The sequence below is a fragment of the Morus notabilis genome, unplaced genomic scaffold (assembly GCF_000414095.1).
Source record: "Morus notabilis unplaced genomic scaffold, ASM41409v2 Scaffold578, whole genome shotgun sequence".
NCBI lineage: Eukaryota > Viridiplantae > Streptophyta > Magnoliopsida > Rosales > Moraceae > Morus > Morus notabilis.
Window position 1 is genome coordinate 64871 of NW_010358038.1, and position 15103 is coordinate 79973.

General features: G+C 32.7%; 1 protein-coding gene across 1 annotated transcript; it reads left to right on the top strand.

The window, feature by feature from the left end:
- The first annotated feature begins 359 nt into the window (after positions 1–359).
- Positions 360–14576, top strand: LOC21386351 (homogentisate solanesyltransferase, chloroplastic). Its single transcript, XM_024161169.1, has 10 exons — positions 360–394; positions 538–634; positions 7445–7611; positions 7777–7923; positions 11162–11390; positions 11996–12066; positions 13466–13558; positions 13704–13821; positions 14242–14304; positions 14502–14576. The coding sequence occupies exons 1-10, from the start codon at positions 360–362 to the stop codon at positions 14574–14576; spliced, it is 1095 nt and encodes a 364-aa protein (XP_024016937.1).
- Positions 14577–15103: the final 527 nt, after the last annotated feature.

Here is a 15103-nt window from a genome sequence, read left to right on the forward strand (position 1 = left end):
CTTCAAAAATTGTTAAAAGTTTTATATTGTGGATCTACTTGCTATAAATTCTTAAGGCCCTATGCAATGCTTCAAGTAATTGTATCGTTATAGTAGTTTACATAATTTTATATGTTCCAAATCCAAAGACATCAAATCCACCAAATCCAAGAGATTAACTTCTCTTTCTTCAAATCCTCCAAATCCAGTTGCAACGTGATTGTCGTTTACATAATTTTATATGTTCGATTATTCATTTATTTATTTATTTTTGTTTGGCATGCAGGTCTTTCTTTGCAAGAATATTGGTTGAGAACAAACAATTGTCATTAAAGGCATTCCAGGCTTAGTTACTCTGATTCTTGGGCATACTTATTCCAATGGCCTTAGTCAGATATTTGATGCCGATTGATAGGTATGCTTCTTTATTTAATCACCCACATCATTTTTATTATACGGGAAGACAATTTATTAAACTTAAACAGCATCTAAATTAATCAAAATGATAGTTAAAAGTTCACACTAATAATGGTTTTTGATATTCATACCATATATCAGCCGAGAATTATTGGTTAAGAGTTCTCGAGTAAAAGGCTGCAACCATCTTGTGTTCAATGGCTTGGCCTTGGTGTTTGTTATTTACGTGCATGATCACGTACGTGCATCTCCACTAATTTTTTAAAAATGTTAGAATGAAATTAAGTGGTTTTTTTTTTTTTTTTTTTCATTCAAAATAAGTGCAATGTTCATACTTCTATTTTTTTTTTTCCCTTGAATCGATGGCCAGGAACTCTTTACCTTATTTGGTCGTTATGTATGATATTTTCATTTTTAGGGTGAATAAACGTTATTTGCCTATTACAGTAGGAAATCTTTTAATAAAACAAGCATGAATATTGGTAATAGTTTATGCATTTGGTGGCCAACTAATTTTGCGGTTGATGAATGCTGACCTAATCACAAATTTTTCTATACTTCTGCTCTTTTATTGTCCGCCGCGTATTCTGCGCATCCGTTTATATTAAAGGGATCTCCTGTTGTAACTATTATTATGATTTCTTTAGTATTATTATTTTATTTCATTTTTCTGGATGTTGCAATACAATTTTGTTTAAATTTCTTAATTTTATTAGCTCGCTGAAAATTTAGTGGTCGTCAAGAAGTTGAAAATTGCGTGAAAAATGAACATACTTATATCTTGAAAAATTTAATCCGGGGTCCATTATATATCACGTAAAATTCTGTTTATGATAAGGGGTAGAGTACTTCATTCTGGAAGCATGAAATTGCCTGTTGTGCTATATATGTTGTGCTAGCATATATAATATGTATACTTTGTGAATTAAGTTACTTTTTTTCTGAGTTCTATTTAGAGCATCTGCAGTTCTCTTGCCATGTATTAGGGAAAATCCGTGGTATTAATTTATTGTATACATCTTTTCTGAATAAAAAAATGATAAATATTTATATTTGTATAACACAAGAAACTTATGCAGAGCACTATATCATTAACAATGGAGGTGTAATTTATGCCATCATATATGGCTTCTCTTGGATTTCCATTGCTGTTGAGGTATGAGTAACAAATATTTTTTATTTTTTATTTTTTCATATCATTCTCCTTTAAATTAACTTTTTGGGATATTATCTTATTAATTAAGAAATAATTTTCAACTACATATTTTATTAGCGGACGTCCTCTTAGTTAAATTTATTACGATCATGAGCTCTAAATTTTTTTCTTTATTCAGAATATGATGCGCTCTAAAATTTAAACTTTAGTTTTCGGTTTTCTTTAAAATGTCAAAGAACTTTCGGATTAAGTTTTTCTCAACCAAAATGGCAACGTTTTGGTTGAAATGGCACCCCTCATCCTTCTTTTTTCTTTAAGTCCTTTTTTGTTTATCCTAACAATATTTATTTTTTCATTTAGTCTTTTATTTATTTATTTTTTGTCCTGAAATTTTATTTTATTTTTCATTTGCTCTGTGTCTTTTCCCTTTGAATTCTTTATTATTTTTATTATTTAATTTTATTGATATTTGGATAGGGTCCAGTAAAGGATGGTTTACTGATGGTACTAACCTAGTTGGTATATTTTTAGTAAATTTGATGTAGTTCTCCTATTCTCGCATTATTAAAAAAAAAAAAAAAGGAAGAAATAACCTAGCAAAGGAGCCTCTAAAGATAAAGAGTGAAAACAAAACTTGAAATTCAAAATTGAAAAATGAATTAATCCTCTTAACAGCTAACATGTATCTGTGAAAGTGACATGCCATACCACAATAAAGAAAATTATTAAACATTGTTGATCATAATGTAATACGTGCACTAATTACCATGTGTCCCCCAACAACGAGACAACTAGAAAACAACAAAAACCATCATGAGCGCAGAGCGCCCAATAGAAAACGCAACTTAAAATAGTGCTAGCTGCAAAATAAATAGTTTAGACCATCTCCAATACAAATAATAATTAATGTTGATTGTATATTTAAAATCAAAAAATACTATCATTTTCATTTATATTCTAATGCATATAAATACACAATCTATTTTTTATTGTAGTCATTAAGCTTTAATAGCTGTAAAAGTAAAGTTTTAATTTTAAAATAATTTAAAAAGGCAAATGTTGCAATGATTAGAAACAAAAACTAAACATACCAATTAATGATTAATTAAATGTCCAATATGTCATATGCTACATTTGGTTATAAATTTACCACAAAATGTAGCATATATAATCAATTTGGCACGATAAATGGCACTGCATTAGAGAGCTTTTTTTTTTTAAAGAAATTGGAGAGTACCTTTTACACTGATCAAATATTGCCAAATTTATCATTTGGAACACCAACTATCGTATCCCTAACACTACTCATTTTAGTGAATTCTTCATATAATATTGATCCTATGAAGGACACACAGGAAAATATAATGATAAGATTAATAATAATAATAACAATAATTGTATGCATATATAACGACTTCTTCTGTAATATTGCATATTGTCGCCTCCATTAAGATCACAAAATATCGAATATGCCGAATTGTGATCACTAGGGTAGAAGACATATGCAACCACAAAAAAAGAAAAAAAAGAACTTTCCACATTCAATGTTCATAGTGAAGTCCGCAAGCCGGCGGCAGGGTCCAGAATATATATAGTCATATATAGTCCAAGAATAAGATAGCTAATTACAAAAATATATAGTTATAAAGGCAAGGCAGGTGAAATAATCATAGAAGAAATTTAACACGATAAGACAGGCCGTAAACTTGTAAGGAACGGCAGTAATATTCTCTCCATGCTCTTATAAATTTTGAAGCAATTGTAGCATTTTGTTTCAACACTTTTTTGACGTTCTCTTTTGTCCTTTACTTTCCAGCTTGTTGTTTCAAACTAATTTCACTTTGACATGCATGGCGCTCGTAATCTCCAACTCATCCCTTAGAGTAGTACCGGCTAATATTATATCTCGACGTTCCAAGGCCACCTTTCATGATCATAATAGGTCCACCACCAAAAATTTCAAATCTGCCATCTTTCCTACAAAATGCCCCACCCATAAATTCATCCTGCATGTGCGGAAGAGGAACTTATATGGGGAGAGCAGGTTCTCAAAATGCTTACTATTCGGCCGATATATGCATAATTCCTTCCGGGTATACTTTATTTCTTTTGCAACTTACATTTAGAGGCGATGTTTATTTTTTAGCGAGAAAGAAAGAAATCTGTGTGTCTTTAGCAATCTATTTAGATTTATCTCTTTCTTATACTAGTGTTTGGATTTGTGCCCCTCTCATTTAAACATTTATGAGCGTATGCAAAATTAATTGTGATTACAAGGGATTCTAAGGTTTCAGAGCAATGCTATAGGGCACCAATAGTGCTTAGCACCATCCACTAATAGAAAGTGAGTCCCGCAATGTGAGATCTACAGGTGGAACTCATCTTCTATAAGTGATGGTGCTTAATAGTGGTGTCTATAAACATTTTTGAAGAATTAATATTGCTTATATTATTGTTCTCTCCTCTCTTTTTCTTTTCACTTCCTCTCTCTTCCTCTCGCTTGCTCTCTCTTTCATCGGAGAACATCCCGTCACAAGGTCCCACAGCTAGATCAGAAGGGATTTGACCCGCTCATGTTGGATCTCACCCGATCTTTCCGGGTTCAGCAAGATATATGAAAATATTTTATTTTCATTTTTTTTTTCAATGTCTATCACGTCCGCGTCGCAAGGTGATGATTTTCCATTGCTCCAAAATGCCACCAACTCAATTCAATTATCATGTGATGATCCTTCCCTTTGTGTATATTCTTGAGCTTTGGGTACTCAGACTTCCAATGCCCCTCCCATGCCCTAGCTTGTGATAATAATGACTTTTGCCCGTTCTCGATATGCATCAGATATTATATGTGCATGGAAATGAAATGTCAACTCCCATGCCCTAGCTTGTGATAATAATGACTTTTGCCCGTTCTCGATATTTGAAACTTTAATCTGGACTTGGCCTCTGTTTTTTTATTGGTCATTGTCCTTGGTTCTATATCTTGAAATCAATCCATTAGACTAATTTTCATTCCGTTTTTCCAATACCTTTTTCCATCATTCTTTTGAATTCATAGATGCCTTGATATCTTCTATCATAGTGTCTCTAGAATGCATTTTTTGTAATTATTTAGGACTTGGTGGGTTCAAACCAGGTGGTTTGAACCAGAATTCAAATTCTGCGAAAGAAAATACTGTAGAAACTTGCAAGCCACAGCCACAAACCAATGATCAATGTTTTATTGTAGACTTTGTATAGAGCATCACAAAACAAAAAAGATAACTGAATTTCACTATTTGCCTGAGCTCACGTATCTTCCTTTCATGATCACCGGTCATTGTTTTCGGTAGAGCATGTTTACCTCGGTAGAGCATGTTTACCCTTTAGCACCTTAAGCACTCCTTGCTGAGGTCAGAGCATCTCTAATGTAATATTATAATTGATGTGTTAATTACAAATGTATCATTTAAGTGAAAAAAATACTTTCTAATATAATGTTATTTATTGTGTCAAATTTATCATACACTATACTTTATGACAAATTTTCTACCAAGTATAGCACATGAGAAATTTGACATTTAATTGCTATTGGTTGAAATGCTTTTTTTTTTCATGCAATCATTGCGACTTTCACATTTTCTAATTATTTTAAAAATAAAAGTTTACTTTTATAATTTTCAAAGCTCAATGATTATGAGAAACAGTATATCTAGCATTTCAAATAGCATTATGCATTGGAGTAAAAATAAAAATAACATACCATATTACACTTTTTGATGCTAAATATATAATTGGCAATAGCATTTACATTAAAAATGGTCTAATCCATAAGCTAAAATCGTTCCTCCCATCAAATTCTCGTTTCAAGTTTTGTCACCATAGTAGAAAAGAAAAGAAAATGAAATAAATTTCGCAGAAACACAAATTTTCTTTTTAAAAACTAGTGAACTTGATAACATTTATATATTTTTTGGATAATTTCAATTTGTTATCCTTAAGTACTCCATATTTTTAATAATCTTAAATTAGTATCTCAACGTTTTAAAAAATATGTTTTTGGTACAGTGAGACCTTTTTTGGGACATAAAGTATCGAATTTGTCCTTTTTCATAAATTCTAATTTGATTGACCTAAATTTACTCTTTACTAAACGTTTTGAGAAAAACCTTATCCTTGTAACCATACATTTATTGCCTTTAAAAATCTTAAAAGCGTAAATTCAGGTCAACCAAATTAAAAATTATTATAAAGGACAAATTCAACATTTTATGTATAAAAAACCAGCCTTAGGGTACAAAATCGATATTTTAAAAGGTAGACATACTAATTTACAATTATTAAAAATACAGAATACTAAAAGCTATTTCGCCATAATATAGGGTACCAAATTGAAATTATCTATATTTTTTATCAAAAGAAGTCAGCGACTTGTAATCTTTTATTAAAAGAAAGGGAAAATTACGTTAGAAATGAGAAAACAACAAAATCAAGCCTTGAATCTATATTCTGTAAATCTAGATAATCTAGATAATCTAAACCAAGCTCTCTAAAACGAAACATGCAGCATTCTACCACCAAATATAACTCCCAGAAACTACACCGATCCAAATTGACCAAACAACCATCACCGAATTCACTTTTTTGAAAGAGTGAGAAATAACAAATTCTATAGAGTAAGTCTTATAGAGATAATCAATCTCCCTCAAAAAAAGAAAAAAAAAAGCATCAATTCAAGTTTTCTGAAATGACCATAGAACTATGGAATAAACATGCCAAAAAAGACGAACTGCACAAGCAGAATCACTTTCTATACAAAGGTGCCCCACCCTTTACTCCAAGCCGATCTAATGGCCATATTAATAGTCCACACCTTAGCTTCAATAGCTAAACTCTCACCCTAGGACATGTTGAAAAGCTCGTAAGAAAAACCATAAAATTGCGAAAAACTACACTCCCCTAACTAGACCATTAACCTCTTAGCCGCCCCCATCTGTACTAGCTTTACTTCAATTTCACGGAGTCCTTAAGACAACATAAAAGACCTTAGGACCCTTTCTAGGCACAACTTTAAGACCAAAGGCCTTGACAGTAAGTACCAGCCTCAACAACCACCTGTTGCACTGCCAGCCAAGGGAAACGAAAACTAGGGGCCACATTATCAAAAACTACGTACTCAGTTTCTCATAGACCAAATAGCCCAGAAACAAGTAATAACTGTAGAAATCTATACACAGAAAACTTGAGAACCAAAATCTCCTTCTAAAGCACAAGAAATCATCTCTCAACATTGCCAGCAATAAATAACCACCTTTCAAAAATCTCTAAGATTCAATCCCAACTTTTAGCCACATCACGCTCAAGGAACAAATGGTAAATGGGTTCCCCATGTTGTAGCAAAAACGGCAAACTAAAGCAAAAAAAAAAAAAACCTCTCTTTTGCAAAACAGTTTCTTCCGGAAGAGATCCATGAAACGCTTTCTAGACAACAAGCGACCTTCGAGGAGCCATGTAGTTATACCAATATCTTCCTGCCCCAAGAAACCTCAACAGAAGTCGTGACCTTCTCTTCATGAGCAACACTTTGTTCTTAACTCTGCTCTTTCTTGTAAAACTTCACTACAATTTTTTGAGCCGCATTTCAACAATGCGAATGTAATGTAACTGTTGTTGGAAAATGAAGTCGAAAGAGCCAAAATATTATTAATTTTCACAATCAGAAGAGCCTTTACTCGGTACTAGATTAGTAAAACGTTTTTTCGCTACTTATTGAAGGGCTTGCTGATTTTTCAGAGACATTTAGCATTTTTTTTATTAGGCTAATGAGCTGTAGTTACTCTTGTGATTTGTTTACCTTTGTTTATTGGTGCAATTAGCTTTCTATTCAACTTATAGTGAAACATATGGTCGTAGGCATGCGCTCAAGTTGAATCTGATGATTCCAATATTCCGGTATTTACCGATGCTCAATTTAAATCAGCTAGTCCGAATTCGGCATTTGACAAAGTTTTACGTTTTGGATCTGCTTCCTACAAATTTACAAGGCCTTACGCACAGCATGAAGCAATTATATCCACCATGTAAGTAAGCTTTAACCAGAAAGTTAAAAAAAAAAAAAAAAAAAAAAAAAAAAAAAAAAAAATATTTACATGAATACACGAAATTATACGCTTACGATTCATTCACAGTTATTAGATGGATGTAATTCATATTTGACCATGAATAATCTCGCTTTTCTCTGGCAGATGTATATTTGCAAGAGTATTAGTTGAGAACCCACAGGTGTTTAAATGGTCTGTGCTGTTTAAGGCATTTCCTGGCCTAATTGCTGTAATGCTTGCGTATGCATATTACAATGGCATCAATCAGATATATGATGTCGATATTGACAGGTTCGTGCTTTTCTTTTCTTTTGTTTTATGAGCAAGTATGAATTTTTTAAAAGAAAAGAAAACGAATTACACGCCAAAGTCAAAAAATGCTTAAAAGAAGATGAAGAAAAAAATCTAAATAAATGATACATAAACGCGCATGCACGCGTATATATTGTAATCAACGTAAAGAGAGAAGACATTGAGATTTTCTCAATTTGAAGTCGGACCCACTACAAGCTTGAAGTTTGTAAGAAGTATTTTTCTTCTCAAAATTGAGCTAGAATTTGAAAGATACATGCGCTTTTCCGTCCGTGTGTGTACGAAGAGTCTTAAGTTGGGCACTCATATAGTCCAGTAGACGTAATTCTTTTCGTATCCTGAGTAACATCTTTTTTATATTTATGTGTAACACTCAATTTTAAGTGTATGATGTAGAGAGTTCTAGATATAAGTAGTCATATATTTTGTTGTCATTTATTCTAATTTTCTAATTTAGCTTAAATTTGTTGTTATTATATCATTTACCTTAGTTATATTTTGTTATCGATTTCTAAATAAACTATAAATAGCTATTCAGTTATTGTATTAAATATTTAAAATTTGAATATTAGACTTGTGTTTCCTCTCTAAATTGAGGATTTTCTCCCTATATAAGGTTTTTTTTAAATATATTAAGATACATGTCCCGTTTTCCATCCGGATTAGACCGATAAAATCGTGTTCTTCCCATTTCGCTGCATCAGAGCTCTCAATTTTTCTCGGGAGGTTATGCACATGATCAGTGATTGGAGTTACTTCGTGGAGATTCATTCGACCGGAGGGAGCTCGACGGTGGAGTGCCCACCAACAGCCCCGTCTCCACAACTTCACTGCCACCACCATCATCCAAACCACCACCACCACGACCATTCTCCATCACCACCTTCACCGTATTACCACTACAACCAAGACCACCACCCTTACCACCATAATCACCAAAAGCACCTCCATCAACCAAGACCAGCACCGTCGACGCACCCAAACCCGGGTTCACCAGCCTTGCCGCCACTATCAACCAAGTTCTAAACAACCAAGTTCCAAATCCGTAAACCAAGATTCATCACTAAAATTCAAGATCCCTAGCTTCACAGGAGTTTTTGATAAAAGGGAATTTTGTGATTGGCTTGAAATTGTGGATGATTTCTTTGACAACATAGAAGTAGAGGTGAGAAACCAAGCTCTGTTGGTAGCTTCTCAGTTCAGAGGATACGTTGTTTATTGGTGGGAAAAATTGCAGAAGCAAAGAGAGCTTGAAGGGAAGAAGTGGATTAAAAGTAGATGACGTTTAATTTATGTATTCAGAATCATTCTTGTTTTACGTGTATTTTTTGTGAGAAAAAATACTGTAAAAAACCATGAATCATGATTCAGAATCAATAATGAATATAGAAAATAAACGTCCCTAAAGCTCAGAACCCATAAAGGAATACTGGCAGACTTCGTCGGATGGTGCTCCTAGCCGTGACACGGGCAGCGAGGACAACTCCGCAAAAAAGGAGTACCACCGTGAAAACCCAGCCGGCGTGAGACTCTCTGGACCTTCACCAACCTTTAGTGACCTCAGCAAATCAACCGAAACAACCCTGACGTCCGACCCTGCATCGGCGGCGACTCCAGCGACGAGGGCGGCAACCCCAATAGCGACGCGAGCCACTTTGCCAATGCAGGCGATGACGTGAAGAATAGCAATTGATGTTCAACTTCTCTCACAAAACCCAAAGATTGTGATGGCCCAGTTGGTCCAACTCCGACAAGGAGAAGAAGCCCGTCGAGGCGGCGTCATTGGCGCCGAGACCCACTACAGCGGCGGCGAAGACCTGAAGAATAATGGCAGCTATGTGTAGTTCCAGCGACCTGCAGATCAAAGTCATCCCTTAAATCATTTTAATAAGCCCAGCATGCCAATTGGCCAAAATCAGGCTCATGATCTTATTAAATTAACTGATCAACGTGATTTTTACGAGAGCAGCACTTGGTTTCCTACCGAATTCGACTTTCACCAGAGACCCACTTTTGGTAAATATCAGCCAATTACTCTTATTAAGATGATGATTTTTGTGGCTAATTGGTTCAAGTTTGAGGAAAATAAAAACTCTTCTTGGGAAATTTTGGGAGATGAAATTACAAATTGTAGGACACTTGATGGAGATAAGCTAGTGGGCCAAGTAAGAAAATCAATTTTATTGGTCAATTGATTGGTACTATGGGAGTTCGATTTGAAAATTTCAAGACTAAGTGGGCAAGGCTGTGTCAACGGCTAATGGTTTGGTATATTTTGACATTCTGTTGGAGCATTGCCTTGGTGCCTTTGTGGGTTTCGATGTGGTATGTAAGAGCTATTCAATTGGGGTTCATCAATCCCACAAGTCTAAGCGGGAGTCTTTTGTCACTATCAGTTTCGCTCCAAGTGCTTCTATCAAACTCGAGGTTGAATTCTTTTTATGGGCGGGGTGAACTGATTTAGAGAGTTTTAGATATATGCAGTTGTTTTATATTTTATTGTCGTTTGTTCTAATTTTCTAATTTAGTTTAGTTTTGTTATTATTATGTTATTTATTTTAGTTGTATTTTGTTATCATTTTCTAAGTTAGCTATAAATAACCACTTAGTTATTCTATTAAGAGACTTTGAATATTGGAGAATTGAATATTAGACTTGGATTTTCTCTCCAAATTGAGGATTTTCTCTTTATGGGGTTCTTTTAGGTAGATTGAGATTGCAGGTCCCATTTTTTGTCTGGATTAAGCCGGTAAAATCATGTTCTTTTCATTCCACTGCATCATTATAATACTAAATATTACATGTGTTTTAGTATGTCTATATAACATCGTTTTATTTGTGTATATAGCACTCAGTTTGATTATATTAAAAAACAAATTTCATTTATTAATTAAGCAGCCTGGAAATCGAAATAACATGAAAAAGAACTCAAAAATAACCTCTGAACTGCCATTTTCGGTGCATATATTCCTACCAGCCTAAGAGAGGACGCCTAGTTAAGAGTTTATTTTGTCCATCTTCGTGTTAAAGGTTATAATCATATAGTCTGAGCCTTCGGTTTATTATTTACGTTCATGACGTGCGTTTCCACTAATTCTTTAACAATTAGATTAAAGTGGGTTTAGTTTTCTCAGTTTATTTTAGTTGTTTGATTATACTTTTTTCAGAAATATTGGCTGCAATTAGCTTATTTTGTTTTTATATGTTATATTTTCAGGTTGAACAAACCATATTTGCCTATACCAGCTGGGGAACTTTCACTACAACAAGCATGGTTTTTAATGATATTTGATGTACTTGTTGGCCTGCTAATTCTTCGATTGATGAACGCCGACCTAATCACTACTTCTCTCTACTGTCTTGGTCTTATACTAGGCACCTTTTATTCTACTCCTCCCTTTAGATTCAAGGAATCTTCTGTTGCAACAGTAATCGTGATTCCTTTGGTATTGCTATTTTCTTCCATTTCTTCCAACCCTGGCTCTCGTAATGAAATTGTGTTTTAATTTATAATTTTGTCATGCCATTTGAAGTACAACACTTCTCTAAAAAGTTAAAAAGTTCCAAGAAAAGCTAATTAAAATATGTTAATTTTCAAAAACAATATGGCGTGCATCTTCGTTCAAGTTTCTAAACAAAAACAGAAAGTGACACATAATTGGAGACTTTAATCTAGAGGCTTGAGAGACACTTTTGTGCGGCTATTGTTATATGTTTTGTTACAATAACAAATACGTTTTTTTTTTTTTTTTTTTTTTTTTTTTTAAAAAAAAAAATTTTTTTTTTTTTTTTTTTTTTTTTTTTCTAAGTCAAAACAGAGAAGGTAATGTTGACATCCAAATTAGGTCTTGTTTGCGAAATAGGGGAGTGTACTTTGCGAAGTTATTGTTTGTTCTAATGTCTGCACTGTCTTTAAGTTCTCTCTTTGCTTGTATAAGTTTGCCACCTATCTTTATCTGAAGGAAAAGAGAAAGATTGGAGAATAAAAGCGACTTACATATACATGCATGTGTATATAATATATATTATATATGTACGTGTATTTGTGCAGATCACCGGTATCATTCAGAATATAGGTGTATTCTATGCTGCCACCGCTTCTCTTGGACTTCCATTTTGGAGGTATGCATAACAATTTTTTTTCGATCTTTTTTTTTTTGAAAAATTATTTGTGTATCATATCATAATATTTATGTAGTACACTCACTCAATAAAAAACTCGTATTTAGTATTTATGTAATTATGTTCCTCTTTCTAATGTTTTTTCAACAATTATTTGGTCCAAATTACCATAATCACTCTACTTTCATCCTTTTCTTTACTTTTCAAAAAAAATCCCTTATTTTCAGAGCAAGAAAAAAAATCCCTTATTTAATTAATTAACTTGCAATAGATAATATTATTTTTAATTTTAGAAATATTATTTTTACCTTGAAATTAATACTTAGGAATGCCAGAAAGCACACATATAATGATTTGTTTGGGGATGTTGAATTTTTTCAAGTAAATGAAAAAAGAAGGTAACTGATATCAAAATTGTTTAAAATATCCTAATTAGGATGACACCTTTAAGCTTGAAACCACAATCAAAACAACTCAAAGGGAAAAGAAACAGAAACTAGCAAGGCAGAGACCTAAATTAGAATAAAAAATACTGATATGTAGATCAAAAGAAGTCTAGCGTAGTCGACCATTCGATACAACAGTGCTAATAACATTTATGTCTTGATACGTTCACCATTTGTGGGTGTTAATTATCACAGGCAAATGCCATGTTTAATTGCCCATTCTTGTTAGATCGGACAACTGTAATATGCTTTCTTCGAATGGTTGTTGATAGCTTTCAGATTTAGTGGATGATTAAGCAAAATTATCATCAGTTCTAGTTGCTCATAAGAGGTAGGATTATAATCACTAGTGCTCCTGAACTTTAGGGTCATTTTCAGTTTGCCTCTTGAACTTTAAAAACTCTCACTTTATCCCTTAAATTTTGAATTGTTCTCACTTTACCCTTCTATTGCAATTTCTGTTGCAATTTAGTTGGCATAAATAATTTTTTAAGAGTATGATATTCTTGTAGCTTACATTATCGTGACTTACCAAAGTGGTCGTGAGTTGCTGACTTATGTTATTCATCTAACTAATTTAATCGCATCAGGTTTCGTTGGTAACTTATCATTTCTATTTGGAATGTAACTCTATTCTCACTTTCATTAATTTTCACTCTCATTCTTTTTTTTCAAATTTATTTGGTAATTAATTTCCCATATACGATTAATTTACACGAGTTGAGTAAAATCTAGTTTAAATGACATGAAATAAATATACGACATATATTTAACTATAATTTCCAAACATGAGAACTTTCATTTTGATCTATTTAATTAATTTCCGAACATGAAAATTTTCAGTTTTATATTACTATTAACCGACAAGTTTAACTTATTATTTCCGATTTCATGCACACACATAATTAAACTTTTCACAGCATCTCATGTCTGGTTATTAATTTGCTCTGCAGCCCTTCAATTGTTTTCATCACTACCTTTGTTACGGTGTTTTTTGTGCCTATTAGTCTCATAAAAGATCTCACAGACGTGGAAGGTGACCTGAAGTAAGTTGTATTAATTTTCAAGTTACTTCATATTTATTGAAATCAAAAGTCTTGACATTTTAAATTACAATAAATATGTTGATCCAGAGACATTTTCAGCTTGCATATTCAGGTTTATTTAAAGCAATATTTAATGATATTACAGGCATAACATATGGACATTTACGGTGACATATGGACATAAAAATATTGTAGCCGTTAGTACTGGAATTCTATTACTAAATTATATTGGAGCTATAGCAGCAGCTATTTACATGCCTCAGGTAATTAGTTGTTCATCATAAAAGCTTATCATATACGTCTTATTTCTAAACATTTGCATAAATATCTCAATGTTAGTTGGGCTTTTTTCGAGTTCTTTGATACTAATCGCCTCTTTTCCTTATTTTATTTTCTAAAAGAAATCTGTATATCTTAGACTCTAATTGTGTAAATAATGTCTTTAATCTTTTTCCTTTTATTTTATGCCCTTTTTTATTTAAGCATTAATTTACTGTTTTTTTAAATGTGTATAAAAATCAATTTCATATGTTTCAAGTCTCGTTTTGTGGTTATTATATAATAATTTATTTGGCTGTCTTCACTTAATTTATTAAGAGTGAATTAGTATGTAATTTATTTGAGAACGTTTAATTTTTAAAAGCATTTGATCACTGTCAAGTACGTTTTACGATTTCTTGCAGGCTTTCAAGCTTAATTTAATGTTGCCAGCTCATTCATTACCCGCCACATGGTTACTTATTCAGGTTTGTCAAACATAAATTTTCAAGCAAAAATAAAATAAAATTGTATAAACTCAAATTCAATATATTTTCTAATTCCGTGCTTTCAGGCCATGAAGTTACATAAAGCAAATTATTGCAAGGTAATTATATATATGCAGCTTCTATTTAAGTACAAATTTTCATAGTGATTATAAGTTTTAACGTTATTTTATATGCAGGAAGCATGTGCAGATTTCTTTCAATTTCTCTGGAAGCTTTTAGGGTTAGAGTTTCTCTTATTTCCTTTCATGTAGCATATTAATGCAAGTTGATTGTTTTTCCTTAATCTATATATATAGTAGATATTGGAAAGAGAGTGATTAAGAGAGTTGTGTGTATATTGTTAAGATATATTGTTATTTGCTTTCTTTTTTCCTTGAATAAAAACACTTCTATATAAAAAAAATGCTATAATTACAAATTTCTCTAAAATACAGAGAGGTTGATCATATAACAGCTAATAATTAAAAAGAAACAATGAAAGTATTAGTTAGGCTATGTTTGGTTGGGTATAATGGACCATGGACGAGAGGCGAGGAAAAAGAACTTTTGCTTGGATAAAGCATGGAGTACTAATGACTTTTTGGCACCATTTTGGCATCATTACCATATGTGGGATGAAAGGAAAGGCCATTCCGTCCTTTGATGAAATTCCACGACGGAACCTCTCACATTCTCATGACACAATTAACCCGTTACTTGAGTTTTAGAAGTGGCCACGATGAACTAAGTTCTTGTTCTAATGCCGCACAACCCATCCCAAGCCCGCCATTCCACGCAT